At 45.2% G+C, this 17,721-nt stretch overlaps 2 gene segments (V, D, J or C); both read left to right on the top strand.

Moving 5' to 3' along the window:
- The first annotated feature begins 9,976 nt into the window (after positions 1-9,976).
- On the top strand, positions 9,977-10,986 carry LOC126950795 (T cell receptor beta variable 3-1-like). The segment is given in 2 exon segments: positions 9,977-10,427; positions 10,541-10,986. Coding segments are annotated over 2 exon segments (621 nt in total).
- A 4,322-nt stretch (positions 10,987-15,308) lies between these two features.
- LOC126951120 (T cell receptor beta variable 4-1-like) lies at positions 15,309-17,177 on the top strand. The segment is given in 2 exon segments: positions 15,309-15,412; positions 15,523-17,177. Coding segments are annotated over 2 exon segments (525 nt in total).
- Positions 17,178-17,721: the final 544 nt, after the last annotated feature.

Below are 17,721 nucleotides of genomic sequence, written 5' to 3'. Positions count from 1 at the left end.
CAAACATGTCTTATTTTTTATTTATTTATTTTTATTTTTTTGAGATAGAGTCTTGCTCTGTCACCCAGGCTGGAGTGCAGTGGTGCAATCGTGGCTTACTGCAACCTCTGCCCCCCGAGTTCAAGTGATTCTCCTGCCTCAGCCTCCCGAGTAGCTGGGACGTCAGGCGCACGCCACCACACCTGGCTAATTTTTTTGTATTTTTAGTAGAGATGAGGTTTCACCATATTGGCCAGGCTGGTCTGAAATTCCTGACCTTGTAATCTGCCCACCTCTGCCTCCCAAAGTGCTAGGATTACAGGTGTGAGCCACTGCACCCAGCCCATGTCAAACATGCCTTGTAGCTACTGTAATCCCTGAAGCACTTTGAGAATGAGAACATTATTCACAAAAGCTTTTTGAACAAATTAAAATGGTCCATGTGCCCATGAGAGTTGGTTTTATTCATTGCTCTATTCCTGGTCTTCAAACAGTGCCTGACATATAGTTCTGTGTTCCATAAATACCTAGTAGATCATATTTTTTGATATCTTAAGTGTGTATATGGAGGCTGTTGGAGGCGTTTCACCAGTAAGGGGCAGTGAGAGTTGCTAAGCCTTTACTTTGGGGTTTCAAATGCCTTCTTGCTTTGTGTATCCCCCTGCGGAATCCCTTTGTGTATCTATGCTCCCAGTGCTGTATCTGGAGGACTGTGGGCAGATGGCTGAGAAGAAGGCCATGTGCCTCTTTCACCACCAGGAGGAGCTGTGACTTTAGGGACATTCCTGAGTCAAGTGGAGGGAGGAGAAGAGAGGCAGGAGGGAGGAAAGGACTAAGGAAGAATCAAATGCTCTGGCATCAGGGTTTGCTCCTTGTGCTAGTTGAGAGACCATGTGTGGACAACACAAAGACACTGAAGTCCATTCCACCTGGACCTGCGTAGCCTCGTCTCTGCAGTCCCTCTGCACACGCCATTAGGGCCTTCTGTTATTCAAGTCTGTGTTCAGGTCTGTCATCCTAAGTAGGTGAGATGCTCCCCGGGGGTAGGGGTTGCAGATTATTCCTCTCGCGCCCCCTCAGCACCCACTGAAGGGTGCTCCCTCCCTAGTTGGTATTACATTACTGGGTCTTAAAATGATGCACAGCTGGCTCCAGGGAAGGGCTCAGCTGAGCCAGGTGAGGAGGCCTCCTGGAGTTCACCGAGGTGAGGGAGTGGAGCTGGAATGCGCTCGCCTGGGTCCAAGACAGGCATCAGGAAGGCATCTGCCCAAAAGGAAGGGGTCTGAGTGTCAGGGAGGAGGGGAGCCACAAGTAGAAAGAGGAAGGGGAGACCCAGTCATTCATTGTGGGGAGGGCAGGCAGTTGCTAAGAAAAATGCGACTGTCTGAGGAAACTGCCATGCACACCTGGCCCTGAGAAGCTAGTCTAAACCCACCTCTTGAGGTGCAGGCACAAAGGTGGAAGGGAAAGAGGAAGTGTGAGCTGTAGACACTAACAGGAGCAGAGACTTCCCAAGCAGCCCCTGTCTCAGGGCCAGGGAAGCACACCCATAAGACCAGAATGCCAAGCAGGGAGACTCAGGGTCCCCACGCCTCTGCCCGTGTGACCCTGCCATGGGCTGCAGCCTCCACTGTGGTGTGGTCCATTGTCTCAGGTGAGTCCTGGGCACAGGTGGGACATTTCTGTCCTTGGATTTTTTGCTTCTTTCATGGAACTGCCTCAAAATACTCTGTCCTAGGCTTAGTCTGAATTTGGCTTCTTATTTTCACAGGCTCCATGGATACTGAAATTACGCAGACACCAAAATACCTGGTCACAGGAATGAGGAGTAAAAGGATGATGAAATGTGAGCATCTGGGACATGATTCTTTGTATTGGCTCAGACAGAAAGCTAAGAAATCCCTGGTGTTCATGTTTTACTACAACTGTAAGGAACTCACTGAGAACAAGACTGTGCCAAGTCACTTCACACCTGAATGCCCTGACAGCTCTCGCTTATACCTTCATGTGTTCGCGCTGCAGCCAGAAGACTCAGCTCTGTGTCTCTGTACCAGTAGCCAAGATACAGCCCTGCACAGTCACCGCCTCCCTGTGCACAAACCTCCTCCTAAGTCTAGTCAGAGATCCATGGGGGCAACGCGTTCAGCTGAGCCTCAACACTCGGTTCAGCATTCCGTAGGACCTCGGCAGAAATCTCAGACCATAATACTGTCATTTATTGGATGTGACAACGCTAAATTGCCCAGACACCTGCAGCCTGGGGCATGACTTTGTCTTGAATGAGACTATGCCTGAGTTTGAATGTAGGACAGAAGCTGTCACATTTAAGTTGTTCCAAGTATCTTCCAGTTGGCTTGTGCCTCTGGAAAATGTTGTGTGAAGTATTTAACACTCTGGCCACACTAATCCACCTTCCAAAATGAACCGTTTTTTGACTTTTCTTTTGACTCAAGTTAGACCCTGGATCTCAGCCCTCATCCCAGATCCAAATATGGTCAGACCTTTTCTTTTCTTTCTTTCTTTCTTTTTTTTTTTTTAGATGGAGTCTCACTCTGTTGCCAGGCTGGAATAGTGCAGTGGCGTGATCTCGGCTCACTGCCACCTCCACCTCCCAGGTTCAAGTGATTCTCCTGCCTCAGCCTCCTGGGTAGCTGGAACTACAGGCGCTACCACCACAACCAGCTATTTTTAGTAGAGACGTGGTTTTATCATGTTGGCCAGGATGCTCTCAAACTCTTAACTTCTTGATTTGCCCCCCTCGGACCCCCAAAGTGCTGGGATTACAGGCATGAAACACCACACCCGGCAGGTCCTTTTCTTTTTTTTTAAATAAAGAATACCCAATGCCCTCCTCAGGTGGCTGTATCAGTGCCTGACCCTGAGGACAGTGGTTCCCCATGGGGTTTGCATCATTGTTCTCTAGTTCACTCTCCCTGGGGCATGTGCAGAGTTTCAACTTCTTGTTGGCTTCTCTCTTCCACTCAGGATTTAAAACTTTCAAACTTGATTGTTTTTCCTTCTGTCTCTTTAATCATAATACCAAGTTTTCTCGGCATCCATTATCAACCGTGGATTCTGTTGCACCTGAATTGTTGCTCACAGCAGGTAATAAGAGAAGGCCACCTCCTGGAATTTCTGAGCCGGACTTTGTACTCAGGGTTACCTTGCTGAGCCCCACATTTTCCAGCACTGCTCTTAATAATTAACGGCCCTCAGTCCTGCACACACCGTCAGACCCCTGAGCAGAGCCCTGCACTGTCAGGTTTCCGCACCAACACAAAGGATCCCTCCTCTCTCCTATAGAGGGCGCTCCAGGGATGGTGGGTGTTGCCCCAGACACCAGCAATTCTGCCAGACCTTGCCTGTGGGGCCATGGGAGCTCAAAATGCCACTCCTTTCCTCCACAGGACCAGATGCCCGAGCTAGGAGAGCCCTCATTCCTGCTGTGATCCTGCCATGGATACCTGGCTCCTATGCTGGGCAATTTTTAGTCTCTTGAAAGCAGGTCGATGCTTAGGACTCTAGGAGATTCTTGTTTTGAACTTACCTAAGGCAATTCTAAACCTTTCTCTTAATCTTCTTTTCCCACAGGACACACAGAACCTGAAGTCACCCAGACTCCCAGCCATCAGGTCACACAGATGGGACAGGAAGTGATCTTGCGGTGTGTCCCCATCCCTAATCACTTAAACTTCTATTGGTACAGACAAATCTTGGGGCAGAAAGTCGAGTTTCTGGTTGTCTTTTTTGATAATAACATCTCAGAGAAGTCTGAAATATTTGAAGATCGATTCTCAGTCGGAAGGCCTGATGGATCAAATTTCACTCTGAAGATCAAGTCCACAAAGCTGGAGGACTCAGCCATGTACTTCTGTGCCAGCAGTGAAGCCACAGCCTTGCAAATACACCTCCAGCCTGTTCAAAAACCCTCATAGGTCTGCCTCCCTCCCAGCCGCCAGCACCCACTTCCTGCCTAAGAAAAGGAAGTCTCTGGTTGGGTTTGTTCTTGCAAATGTCTCCAAAAAGACAGATATCTGAAATGAAATTCCCAAAGATATCTTGGGCAGAAATGATGACATACTGTAGGGTTTGAAGAATGTTTATAGATACCACAGAGTGTGATGGTGGGCTCTGAATATGGGAGAATTGTACCCAACCAAGTAACCTGTATCTTTTCTTTATTCTCATTTTGTCATTTTTATTAGAATTTTTTGGATTTAGTTGCTTAGGAAAACATATTTTAACTCCTAGGATGGTGAAATGATTACTGAGTGGGAGTTCAGGTATTTCCATGAGAATATAGAGGATCCCCACGGAAATCTTCAGAAGGAAAAGGGGCTTGGTACAAGGAACTCAATTATCAATGAGTCTTGCTCAGCATGTGGTCAAGAGCAGAACAATCTGATGACCCTGTCAACCTGGTGTGATGCATTTGGGCTAATGATGCTAGCTCACAAAATAACAAGTTAAGAGAGTAGAAAACATGGAGTCTAATATTAGGACACCATTTTACACCATTTCAAGGTCAACAGAGGTCTAGACCAGCATGAGAATCGCCAGAATAAAGCCAGGCAGTGCAGGAACAGAATTCAGCAACAAAAGTCAAGAGGCACCTAGAGGCAGAGGTAGGAATGAATTTGTCACTTTCAACTTAACATGAGGCAGCCAGATTAACTTTTTGAGTTGCGTTTAAGAAACTATGCCTCTTTTAAACATACCTATTGAAATCTAAATTCTAGGTATTCGTGTTTTTGGGTTCTGGAATTTCCACTTAAATCTTCCTACAATTTGCAGCTGTCTGCTAAAATTCCACATTTTGCCATTTACTTCATTGACTATATTAACATCTGTCATTTGAAAGCCAGTTTTGGATAACTTTAACATCTGAATCTGTTTGGGTCTGTTTCTTTTTTCTGTTTTCTCTGTTTGGTTTCTGGGCATGTGATTTTGTTTTCTCATACAACTAGTGATTTATTTGAATGCTGGATATTGTATATAAAAACTATAGAGATAATCTGAGACTCTGAATGATTTCATCTTCCCCAGATGATTCACTTTTGCTTCTGCTGGGAATTGTAGCAGGGGCAGATCACCTTAATTGAGCTGATGACTGAGCTGGATCAGAGCTGGGATTTGGCCTGTGTGATGGCTGCTCGCCTTTGGTCTTAGCCATTTAAGTTCCAACTAGATGTCTGGAGTGTAACAGCTTAATTAAAGTGTAAATTACATAACATAATATTTGCCCATTGCAAGTATGCAATTCAATGAATTTTGATAAATTTGTGGAGTTGTGCAACAATCACCGTGATCCAGCTGTAAAACATTTCATCCTCCCCACCCAGAAAGTTCCTTCGTGCTCATTTTCAGTCAATCCCTGCTTCTGCCCCCAGCACCAAGACCTGGGGCCTTTGCCAGGCTCCTCTCCTATTCAGTAGTCACTGAACGTAAATGTTCTCCAGACCAGAAACGTGGTGGATGCTCCTCAAAGCCCGCTACACTCTCAGTCTTCCCTTTTTTTCTCAGCTACTTAGGCAGCGATACAAAACTGGCAAATGACTTAAAGGGAAAAGTGGTCTGTTAGATCTCTCCTTTCTCCTTGAGATCCCAGTCCGTTAGGTTCTTACTGCCTCAGTAGCTCCAAATGCCTTCAAACATTTATCTTTATATTTTGTTAAGTTTATGTAGTTGTTTTTGATAAGAATGTTGTTCTGCAAAAATTCAGTCTATTAACTCCAAAAGCCAGTTTTTATATTTATTAAAGGTGAGGTAAATTTTTGTATGTTTGTATTTTAAATAGAAGCCTCTTGAAAAAAGGAAGGAGTGAGCCTCTCCGCCTTCCCATTTTTTTTTTTTTTTCTTTTTGAGATAGAGTCTCGCTCATGTCACCCAGGCTGGAGTGCATTGGGGCGATCTCGGCACACTGCAACCTCCACCTCCCGGTTTCCAGTGATTCTCCTGCCTCAGCCTCTGGAGTAGCTGGGATTACAGGTGCATGCCACCACAACCGGCTAATTTTTGTATTTTGAGTAGAGACGGGGTTTCACCACATTGGCCAGGATGGTCTCGGCCTCTCAACCTCGTGATCCACCCACCTCGGCCTCCCAAAGTGTTGGGATTACAGGCATGAGCCACCGTGCCTGGCTGCATATCCCTATTTCTAAGACCTCTACCACCCTGCTGCCTTTGGTCCACCATGGGACAGAGTCTTGACACGTTTGACCTTTTACCACAAGGAGGAGCTGTGACTCTACTGAGATTAAGGAAACTCAGAGGAAGGACAGAGCATTCTCTGCATGGGAGACAGTTAAAAGAAATATCGGGTGTATTTGCAACAGGGGAAAATGTGGTCTGCAGAAGCTGTGTTAATGCTGAAATGTGAGAGGTTAAATACAGACTGTTCATTTGCCTTGCTGTGCAGGTGCTTTTGTTCTAGCAAAGAGCCTAGACTGCCAGATTTGTTGCATGTGACCTTGCATGGGATGAGGAAGGGGGAGAGTTTGAGGCGGGAAAGAGGAGAGTTCACAGGCAGATGACAGTGGAGGACACGATCCTGAGAGGAATAAGAGAACCTCTGGATGCTGGGCCTCTGCTCCAGCTCAATCCTGCCAGGAAATGACTTCCTGAGACCTGGGCAGTGAGCCTGACAAATCAGGGCTTCCTCGAGGGATATTGCAAAGAGAGTAATTACCAAGGGAAATCTACTTATCAGACCAAAGAATACCTGCAGCACCATTCCCCTGACTGTAAATGATGAAAGACTTAAGCTAGAAGGGGATTTTCTTTTCTTTTTCCTCCTCTGGATGTTCCTCTAAGTTCTTGGAGCAAGAGCTTGGAAGGATAGGAAGCCTGTCTCCTGGGTCTGAGCAAATGGTTCATCAAAACAGCATCACCAGACTCCCTTCCAGCTTCCAGCTTCAACATCTATCCCTGTCTCCCAAGACCCATGGAAGCTGGACTTGGCCAGATGTCAAAAGATGATGCCAAAACAGCTGCAGATGGGAAAGAAGGCGGCGTGGACAGACCTCCAGGATGCACATCTGAAACAGGCTCTTCATTTTGTTTTCACTACAGGCTCCTGTTTCGCCTTTTCAAAAAGCAGTTGAAATTTCCCTTACTTCTTGGAAATCCAAAAATACAGCAAAGATACATTTTATATAGGCGTTAGCTATTCAGCAGGAGGGAGCTTGAAAATATCTCTATACTCTACGATTTTCCACCATGCTGCCTGGAAGTGAAAGTCTAGCCAAACAGTTTAACAGGAAAACCATTAGCCGTCCTGTGGAGGTTAATTTTGCAGTTTATTTTGGAATGGAAAAAAAGCATGTATTAAGATAGGAAACTCATGTCTACATGCTAGAATCTAAATTTCTTAACTTTCTGTAGTATGAGCCATTTTCAAATCTGGTAAAGTCATAAAACCAGACTATTCAAAACGCACACTTCTAAGCTCAATATTAAATATTTAAAGTGACTAACGTAAGTAAGAGTTGGAGAGTCAGGATCCCCCTGGACTTTTCGAACTTCTACCCTCACAAAGAAATCTAGAGTTTCTTCTCAGTAAAAAAAAAAACAAAAGTGACATATAATCATTTTTCCTTGTTAGTAAATAATCTCTATCCATCATGGCATTGCATTTAATTTGTGTTAATTATTCCCCCAAACTTTGGGGGAATTGCCCAAATATAACACGGGGCTGAAATATTGGACAGCCAAAAATATCACCCATGTTCAAAATATGCATCGTGATATCATTCAGTTCGACGTGTTCTAGTTCTTCCGCAGCCTCCTGCCTCGTTCCCTTTGCCCCTACAACTCTCTGCCTTTTTGTGGATTAAGTTATCCCCAGGATAAAATTATTACGTTTTCTTCCCCGTTTGACTTTCTTGTTGGAAGCCTGACTCTTCCCAGGGATCCCAGCGTCTATCCTCTCTCCTTTCTGTAGCTTTTTTCCCCTTGTGCAGCAGAGTGGGCTCTGTTAGAAAACAGGTACATCATCAATTCATTTGCTCCTTTTTGTACTCAGACCTTTTTTTTTTTTTTTTTTTTTTTTTTTTTTTTGGAAACAGAGTCTTGCTCTGTCGCCCAGGCTGGAGTGCCTTGGCACGATCTCCGCTCACTGCAAGCTCCACCTCCCAAGTTCATGCCATTCTCCTGCCTCAGCCTCTAGAGTAGCTGGGACTACAGGCGCTCGACACCACGCCTGGTTAATTTTTTTGTGTTTTTCGTAGAGACGGGGTTTCCCCGTGTTAGCCAAGATGGCCTTGATCTCCTGACTTTGTGATCCACCCGCCTCGGCCTCCCAAAGTGCTGGGATTACAGGCGTGAGCCACTATTCCCCAGGCTGGACAATTCTTGATGGACAATAAAACACTTTTGCTTTTCATGTCTCCTGTAAAACACAAAACAAAACAACAACCAGAACTAACATTGCCTCATGTGAGGCGAGTGTCTTTCTATCAGTTTCATTCCAGTGCCTCTCCTGGAGACTATCCATGTGATTTGGTAAAAACACTTGCGTAAGATAATGAGATACTTATTTATTTAAAGTTTACTCTTTAAGAATGGTTACATCTTTATGTAGTTATCATCACCATTGTATGTAGCCTCTTGTCATTTCACTATCTTCCCTCACTTCCATTCCTTCTTTGAAAGGCTTCCCATGTCAGCTGTGTGGTGCAATGAGATAGGTACTGAATAAGACTCACATCTAGGGGGTATCTAGTTGTGTTCACAGAATTTTAGAGCTAGACAGAGGGTTGAAAATTATTTATTTATGCCCATTGTTTCATAGATGAAGAAATGAGATGTTTTTAAAAAAGTGTTTAAATGTAAATAGTAACTATATTGCTGGCCTCCATGCAACCTGTATTTCATGTTCTTAGTCTACAGATAATGTGTGAATGTGTTTTTGCTCCTACGGGATTATAAGCATCATGAGAGTGAGAATATTGTTTACTCATGATTCGCACTAAGTAGCCATTCAATGACTGCAAACAAATAAAGCATGCTTGAAGTTCCAAGAAGGATGGTGGTCATTTTTCTTTTGTTTAGTACTAGTTGTGTGTTTAGCAAATCACAAATGAACCATCAGGGTCTGTCTTTGGAGGGGTTTCACCATTAGATGACAGCATTACCAAAGTTAGTGTGTGTGTGTGTGTGTTGTGTGTGTGTGCATGCACGTGCATGCGTGCATATGTGTGTGTGTGAGAAATGCCTTTCTAGCAGTGCTGGTCCCTGGTTTTCCTCCTAGAGGTTGCTGCCCTGGGGCCACTGACAGAGGCATTGAGGTCTGAGTGCTGGGCCTTGCCGACCACGGCAGGAGGAGCTCTGGCCCGACCACACCCCTGAAGCTGGGTGGATGATGCCTGGCAGAAAAGAGGAGTACCATCGGCAAGAATAAAGGGGACAGGAGTCCTCAACAGGGGATAATTCAGAAAACACGAAGGCATGTTGTGTTGTCACATTGGCATCAGGTAGGTAGGGCCCAAGGATGCCACTAAGCATCCTACCTGCACAGGTCAGCCCCCCACAACAAACAATCACCTGATCCAACATGGCACTCAGGCTGAAATTGAGAAACTCTGCAATAAGCTTGTGTTGTAAACTTTGTACCAAGAATGAGGATTATCAGCAGACAATTCAAGGGCAATACCGTCACCTACTTTTGTTTTCCCTGACTGCCGTGTTGTTGACCTTCATTGCCATTCTTTCCCAGCACACGGTGTCTGCATGTTGTCCAACAGCCTCCTGTTTCCTCATAGATCTACCCCTTGGACAGATAAGAACATCAGAGGGAGGAGGGCTGCAGTTCACTCCCAACAATGACCCTTGAACAGGGTTTTCTCTGAACTAGCATCACAGTCATGTGGGTTAGGTGGCTGTAGCTGGTACTCAGGTGAAATCTCAGGCCAGTCTCTTCTGAATCAGGGGGACTGCTGACCATTAATCAGAACTTCAAGTGAACAAAGATTCAAGAGAGCAAAACAATGTTCTGCTTTATTGTGAAGGGGAAGCAAAGGATCCAGAGAGGAACAGCAGCCTGACTCTCGGGGAAGGGAATGAAAGGGAGAGGAAGGGAGGAGATGGTCAATCTGGGGTAAGAAGTGAGGAGGGAGGGGGCTGATGGCACAGGAATGACTGTCAGAGACACACCCTGGAGGCCACAATTCAACCCTCTCAACTATTCCCAGAAGTTCCAAAAAATCCTTTAAAGCAGCAAGTGAAGGGTGTGAAAAGCAGGAGCCATGCTAGAGGAGAGCCTGGGAATGGGGAAATGATTACAGGCTGTGACCTCACTGGCGCAGCCCCTCTTAGCGGCAGTGGAAAGCACAGCCTAGACTTCTCACCACTGCACACCAGAATCCTGCCCCAGGCCTTGCCTGGTCTGCCTGACTCTGCCATGGGCTGCAGGCTCCTCTGCTGTGTGGCCCTCTGCCTCCTCCAAGCAGGTGAGTCCTGGGCCCAGGTGACATGATCCTGTTGGAGTCCCTAAACCTTTTCACCATGACGACAGCAGGCTACCTCCTGGGATTTGCCTGAATTCTGCTTCTTTCCTTTACAGGTTCCTTGGACACAGCTGTTTCCCAGACTCCAAAATACCTGGTCACACAGACAGGAAAGGAGGAGTACCTTAAATGTGAACAAAATCTGGGCCATGATACTATGTATTGGTATAAGCAGGACTCTAAGAAATTGCTGAAGATAATGTTTAGCTACAATAACAAGCAGCTCATTATAAATGAAACAGTTCCAAATCGCATCTCACCTGACTCTCCAGACAAAGCTCATTTAAATCTTCACATCAAGTCCCTGGAGCTTGGTGACTCTGCTGTATATTTCTGTGCCAGCAGCCAAGGCACAGCCCTGCAGAGTCACCGCATTCCTGTGCACAAACTTCCCAGCTCAGCCAGGAAGCTGTGGGCCAGTGTGTGCACCTGCACCCAAGGCTCCAGTCTCCACTGTCTGATGGCCTCTGATGGAGTTTCAGTCTGTAGTACAGACGGCTAGTGCACCCAGTGGAGAAATCCTCTATTTTACGCACACGAAAGTCTCACAGAATTGTTTCTCAGCTAGAGCAGGGCTTCACAACAAAGCCACTGAAGTATTAGGGCTCCACAAACAAAAACGGAGCCTGTCCCATGCACTGAAGATCTGAACTGGTGGAGGAAGCTATTTCTTGTCTTTCTGTGCTGCACACATGGGTCCATATTTTATATAACATTATGAAAAAAATATGATTGCTAAAAATGGTTGATGAGCACAAGCATAAAGGAGGGGGAAGGAAATATTTCTAAGATCAAGAGACAATTCTGATGATCAGTAAGTACTTTATTTAACAGAAAAATATTTGGAGAGGCATGAAATTCCATGGCAATAGATAAACTGGAAAGTGTTGAGGAGAAGCCGGTGGAGGCAGCCTCGTGCATTGTAGGCTCCTTCTTTTCAAGAAGGGTGACCAGCAAGCATCGCTTCCAATTCTGATGAAGGTCATCTTGAACTCTCCTCAAGAGTAGGCAATAGTCAGATGACTGAGGATATTGGCAGACCTGAAAGGACTTTGGACACAAATCTCCAGGCAGTGGTGAGCCATTGGTCCTACTCCAAGTGAAACAACATGACGAAACTGATATTTTGGTACAGGAACACTGGTAGTAGTATGGATCAGAAAGGAGATAGATTTTTGGGTGGCATGAAGAATTAGGAGACTTCTAAATATCCTACATGAAAGATTAGAAAGAGTTTATGTGAAGCATTGTGGACAACATAGGCTTGAGGCTCTGGATTATGTTATTTCTTGGAAATAATATTGGGTTTTATTCTGGGAGGGTTGAATATATGACTAGCTAGGGTCTACTTCAGCTTTGCCCTCCCTTTTAGGGAGCCCCAGCATGTGGTCAGCTTTGCTAGTGCATGCCTTTCCAGGGTCTTAGTGGGAATCACGGTGTTCCCACCACGACTCTCCACTCTCACTGGGTCTCAATGCCAATCCCTTCTGGCCCTGAGTATCTTCTGACATCCCTACCCATGTCTTCAGCCTTCCAGAGTTTGTTCCCTGCTGGGCCTTCAGGAGTGCCACCCTCTGCATGCACAACTTAGGATCTGGCCCACAAAGAAAAATAAAAAATAAAAAAAAATTTCTTACACAGGTTCTTGGGGCTCCTTGTTAGTACTCTGTGTCCTAAATCCCAGCTGTCTAGGAGTCAGTTATGTCCTCTTATCTTCAATCACATATACTACTTCTATTTTATATAAATATGTTTACTTGGCTTCTCTTCATGTTTACCATTCCACTTTTCGCTCTTCTTGCAATTCACACGGTCCTGAGATCATTTTCCTTCTTAGATCCATCCCTAATTCAGATGACTTGAGCTCTCTGGTCACCACCCCTTGTTGTGGGAAACGCTTATGTTAGCTTTTATCCTCAGGACAATTAAACCTTTCACTTTCACCATTTTTCAAGTTTTCAGTTTAAATTCTATTGCTTTATTTTTATTTCCTTTGCAATTTGGTTTACTTATTGGGAACCAAACATACAATACGATTTTATTTGTTCGCATTTGTTCTACTTCTTTGTAGAAGGGCCAAAGTATTTTCTTGCTGAAGTAGATACCAATTGAAACAATTTTAATGGTAATGATACTAGTGTTTAAAATAAGGCAATTTTAGGTTTTTATCTAGTGAATAGAATATCTCCAACTGTAGCAGGTTAGAGATCGATACTATATGTAACCTGTTGAGAAGGAGAATATTCAACACCCTTAAATTCTAATCTACATCCTTTACATTTTTTATGTTTGTTTTTCGGGCCACATTGAAAATCTGATGAAATTTATACATTAGAAGAATGCTAAAGTTTTCATCCTGACCGAGCACATCCCCAGGTTAAAACAAATCTAAATTATAAACCCTTGACTTAAATCATGGATAAGTGTCTTATCGCAGTGTAGATTTACATATAATATGGATTTACGACCGTAATCTCAGTCCTACAATTATAATTATCATCACAAAATGGTAATACCACTGTAATACAACAATAAATAGATGGTAAAAATCATTTAGAAAGTATGAATCATCTCATTTTGTGTTTATTTGTGTTCATTTGTATCTTTAAATGGTCTAGAATGAAAAGTCAATATGGGCATAGCAGTACATTTTAAGAAAATTGATGATATTCTAATAACTAAATGGTCACAAAGCATAAATAGCTTATGCAGTGAAGTAGAGAAGACCCATAGGAAGTCATCCAGCTGGTTTCTAGTTGGAAAGTTCTCCGCAGAGCTGATGACCAATTTGGTTTCTAACATTTGAGAAATGGAAGGGCTTTGGAGATCATCTCATTTCCGCTCTCCTGATTTAATATGTGAGGAAATATGGCATCACATATATGAAGTGATTGAACAATGACATACTGATTACATGTCTCAAACTTTATGTAAGATACATTTTTATTCTTTTTTTTTTTTTTTTTTTTTTTTTTATTTTATTTTTTTTTTTTTGAGACGGAGTCTCGCTCTGTCCCCCAGGCTGGAGCGTAGTGGCTGGATCTCAGCTCACTGCAAGCTCCGCCTCCCGGGTTTACGCCATTCTCCTGCCTCAGCCTCCCGAGTAGCTGGGACTACAGGTGCCCGCCACCTCGCCCGGCTAGTTTTTTGTATTTTTTTTTTTTTAAGTAGAGACGGGGTTTCACCGTGTTAGCCAGGATGGTCTCGATCTCCTGACCTCATGATCCGCCCATCTCGGCCTCCCAAAGTGCTGGGATTACAGGCTTGAGCCACCGCGCCCGGCCCATTTTTATTCTTTAGTTGTTTTCTGAATATGTTGACTTGCCCTACTCAAATAGAATTCTGGGGGTGAAAATGTTGGTGACTTTCTGCTTGCTCCTAGCTGTTACTCAAGGAGTATTTGTTGAACAAGTCAGACTGGCCCATAAGTTCCAGAGGGCTGGGGTACTGTCTGTTCTGCTCATTACTAGGGATCTAGACACAGATAATTTTCTTTTCTTTTCTTTTCTTTCCTTTTCTTTGTTTCATTTCATTTCATTTCATTTCATTTCTTTTCTTTTCTTTTTTTTCTTTTGAGGGGCTTAGTGGGTGCAGGGTCTTACTCTTTCCTGAGTGCAGTGATGCAATCAAGACTCACTACAGTCTTGACTTCCATGGCTAAAGTGATCCTTCTACTTCAGCCTCTTGAATAGCTGGGACTACAGACATGCACCGTTACATCTGGCTAATTTTTGGCAATTTTTGTAGAGATAAGGTGTTGCGATGGTGCCCAGACTCAGACATAGACAATTTCTGTTGAGTAAAAATTTAGAATGTCTTAGGTGTGGGGATACCTGGTGTTCCGGCTGCTGACTCTCTGTGTTGTTGCCAACACTTCCTTCCTCTTCATTCTCCCCTGGCCTTTGAAACCCATCCCTGCTGCTCAGGGATGTGGGATATGGATCTAGTCTGGATTCGGACACTGGGTTGGTGAGTGGCCAAATGCTGCTTTGGCCACAGGGAGGAGCTGTGCTCCCGTGAAACCTCTGAGGCAGGGACCTGGGGAAGGGATAGAGAGTGAGAGGAGAGATGGGCCAGGAGGGATCTTGCCCATGGGGAACCATCCGTACCTCGAATGAGAGCATGGCTGTACTCAGGTCAAGCACACTGACATCAGCTTCAAGCTATTTTCCCTTTCCTTTGCACCACACACCTTGCGTTGTTCTTTTTCGGCATCCTGTGTATGTTAGCTCGAAGCCCAGCCAAGCCTCATGCCCTCCGCTTCAGGGACAGAGGGTGGCTCATCCCATTCGTGCTCCCTCAGCTCCCTCCCCAGTGCCTGGTTGCTGGTTGGCATCAGCCATGCCTTTGAATGATGGGCACTGGTCCACACTGCATCTGTGGTCATGCAGTCATCCTCCCTCCACAGAGCCGGGCAAAAAGGGCTCTACCGTGCTTAGACAATAAGGGAAGGGACATTTTGAATGCTTCTGTCTTGTGTGATCATGCAGGACAGAAGGAGATTCCTTGAACGGGAGTGGTCTGTTGCTGAGAGGGGTCCTGAAAGACAGGGAGACAGAGATAGAGGGAGGATCCACTTAATGAGGAAGCAGCTGAGAGCAAAGAGCCCCTGCCAGAGGAATATCCTTGGGGGGTAAAAAGCTGGCTCTGTCCTTTCTGCCCAGCCCATTCATCCCAGCCCAGACTATTCAAATCTACCTTCTATCAGGACCCAGAAAGGATGTAAAATGGCCAGGAATAATTATACCCTGGGTCTGGGGAAGCTGTCAGAATCAGTGACATCACAGGTAAAACCACCAATCAGGGCCAAGGAGACCAGAGCCCAGTGCCTCACCCAGAGGACCCCAGTCAGAGGCCTCATCTCAGACCGGACACTAGCATGGGCTGCAGGCTGCTCTGCTGTGTGGTTCTCTGTCTCCTGGGAGCAGGTGAGTTGGCTTCAAATCGACTGTCCTTGAACCCCAAGCCTTTTCCTTGTGGCTGCAGCAACAACCCTCCTCCTGGGCTCTGCCTGAATTTTGTCCCTTTCCTCCTACAGTCCCCACAGACAGTGGAGTTACCCAAACACCAAAGCACCTGGTCATGGGAATGACAAACAAGAAGTCTTTGAAATGTGAACAACATATGGGACACAGGGCTGTGTACTGGTACAAGCAGAAAGTTAAGAAGCCGCCGGAGATCATGTTTATGTACAACTATGAGAAACTTTCTATTAATGAAAGTGTGCCCAGTCGCTTCTCACCTGAATGTTCCCAGAGCTCTCTCTTCTACCTTCACCTACGCGCCCTGCAGCCAGAAGACTCAGCCCTGTATCTCTGCGCCAGCAGCCAAGACACAGCCTTGCAGAGTCATCACTTTCCTGTGCAGAAACCTTCGGGGCCTGCCAGGAAGCTGTGGGGGCCACGGAGGGCTCGGGTGAGCATTTCCTGCAAGAGCCCCGACAGAAGCTTCAGAACATCACAGCACCTGCTAATTCATCCATGTGGCAACTTTACATCCTGTGCACATATTTAGAGTGTGGGTTTTCTTTTGCCTGAGTGTGACTCTGCCCTGCCAACTGATTTGAAAAAACGATAAACATATTCAGATCTACTTTTAAAAAATGCTTTTTTAAATCAGGAAATAGGCCGGGCATGGTGGCTCACCCCTGTGATCCCAGCACTTTGGGAGGCCGAGACGGGCGGATCATGAGGTCAGGAGTTTGAAACCTGCCTGGCCTATGTGGTGAAATCCCGTCACTACTAAAAATACAAAAAATTAGCTGGGCATGGTGGCACGCGCCTGTAGTCCCAGCTCTGTAGTCCCAGCTACTCAGGAGGCTGAGACAGAGAATTGCTTGGGCCTGGAAAGCAGAGGTTGCAATGAGCCAAGATTGCACCACTTTACTCCAGCCTGGACAACAGAGCGAGATTCCATCTCAAAAAAAAAAAGAAAAAGAAAAAGAAAAAGAAATCATGAAATAAAGCAAACATCCTCTAAAAAAGATTGTTTAGCTTAAGGTTACATAAGAACCCTCCAAGCAATCACCTGTGTCACCACCGAGTCACACCCAGCACTGGGCCAGACACCGTCCTGCGAGGAACTGAGTTCTCCTGACACTTCATGTTCCGTGGTTTCCATGACTCTTCTTTGGGACCAAGGGTTCCCTTCGTTATAGGTTTTTGTCATGCAGAGTCAAGCAGCTCTGAGCATTGGGAAATCAGAGAACGAACTTCCAGGCAAGGATCCCAGTGCAGAAGCCAACTGGAGAGGACAGTAGGAGACTCACCCTTTGAGAAATGGGTTTGAGAAATATGCATCTATTTTCACCACTTCTATTATTCTATATTCCTGCTTGTTTATTCCTTAATTTCTCCTTTTAACACTCAAAGCTAGACTGTGATTTCTAGCTCTGATCAAAGCTCCAAATGTGCACAGACACCTTCTCTGAACCCTTCAGGCAGCAAACGTGCCTCTGTCTGCTCCCCTTGCTGCAGAGCCCGTGGATCATGGTCTAGAAGCTTCCTGACTCATCCACTCTCCTTCCCTCAGCTGGAAGTCTCCTTGTTGGTTTCAGGCCTCAGCTCCTCCCTGGATTTCCTCTCCAGACTGACACTTGAAGGATTATGTTTCCCACTTTGTTCTCTTTATTCCCAATGCCCTGCCCTACCTCCACCCTTATAAGGCCCCAATTTGTTAGATACTAACCCTTTCTGTTCTTCTTGGTGCCCTTTTAAAATGTTGCGTGTGTTGCTCTTATAACTTTTCAATTTTGTTGCAGGCTTTGATTTCCTTACCTGTTCCTTCAACTAGATTATGAGCTTCTGAAAAAATATTATATGTCAAAATCCCCAGTTCATGACACTGTCTCTGGCCTAGAGTAAATGCTAAGCTCCTTCGTTGCTGCACTGGGGACTTAAGCCTTGTCCAAAACATCCCCACCAGTAGTCCAATAGTCCTCCAGCCTCCATTGTGGACAGGAAATGACTGTACCTACTTCTGGAAAATTCTTCCTCCTGTCGAGCCCGAAAGTCTTCTCCTCAGGGCTATGAATCTTTTGCTCTCAGTCTTATACCTTGGGAACATGGGATCAGGAGAGGCACAGTAAGAAGGTAAGTAGTCAACAAAGCCAAAAGAAGATTGTGGGTTCTAAAATAGTTAAAGATGAGTCGGATAAGTGAAAACTCCAGCCCAGCAAATACACATATTTCTCTTTAGGTAGCAGTTACAAATTGTGAAAGCCAATCTCAAAAGTGTC

Source organism: Macaca thibetana, chromosome 3, assembly GCF_024542745.1.
Source record: "Macaca thibetana thibetana isolate TM-01 chromosome 3, ASM2454274v1, whole genome shotgun sequence".
In the NCBI taxonomy this organism is placed as follows: domain Eukaryota; kingdom Metazoa; phylum Chordata; class Mammalia; order Primates; family Cercopithecidae; genus Macaca; species Macaca thibetana.
Note: the sequence above shows the minus strand (reverse complement) of the source record. Positions and strands in the feature narration are given on the sequence as shown.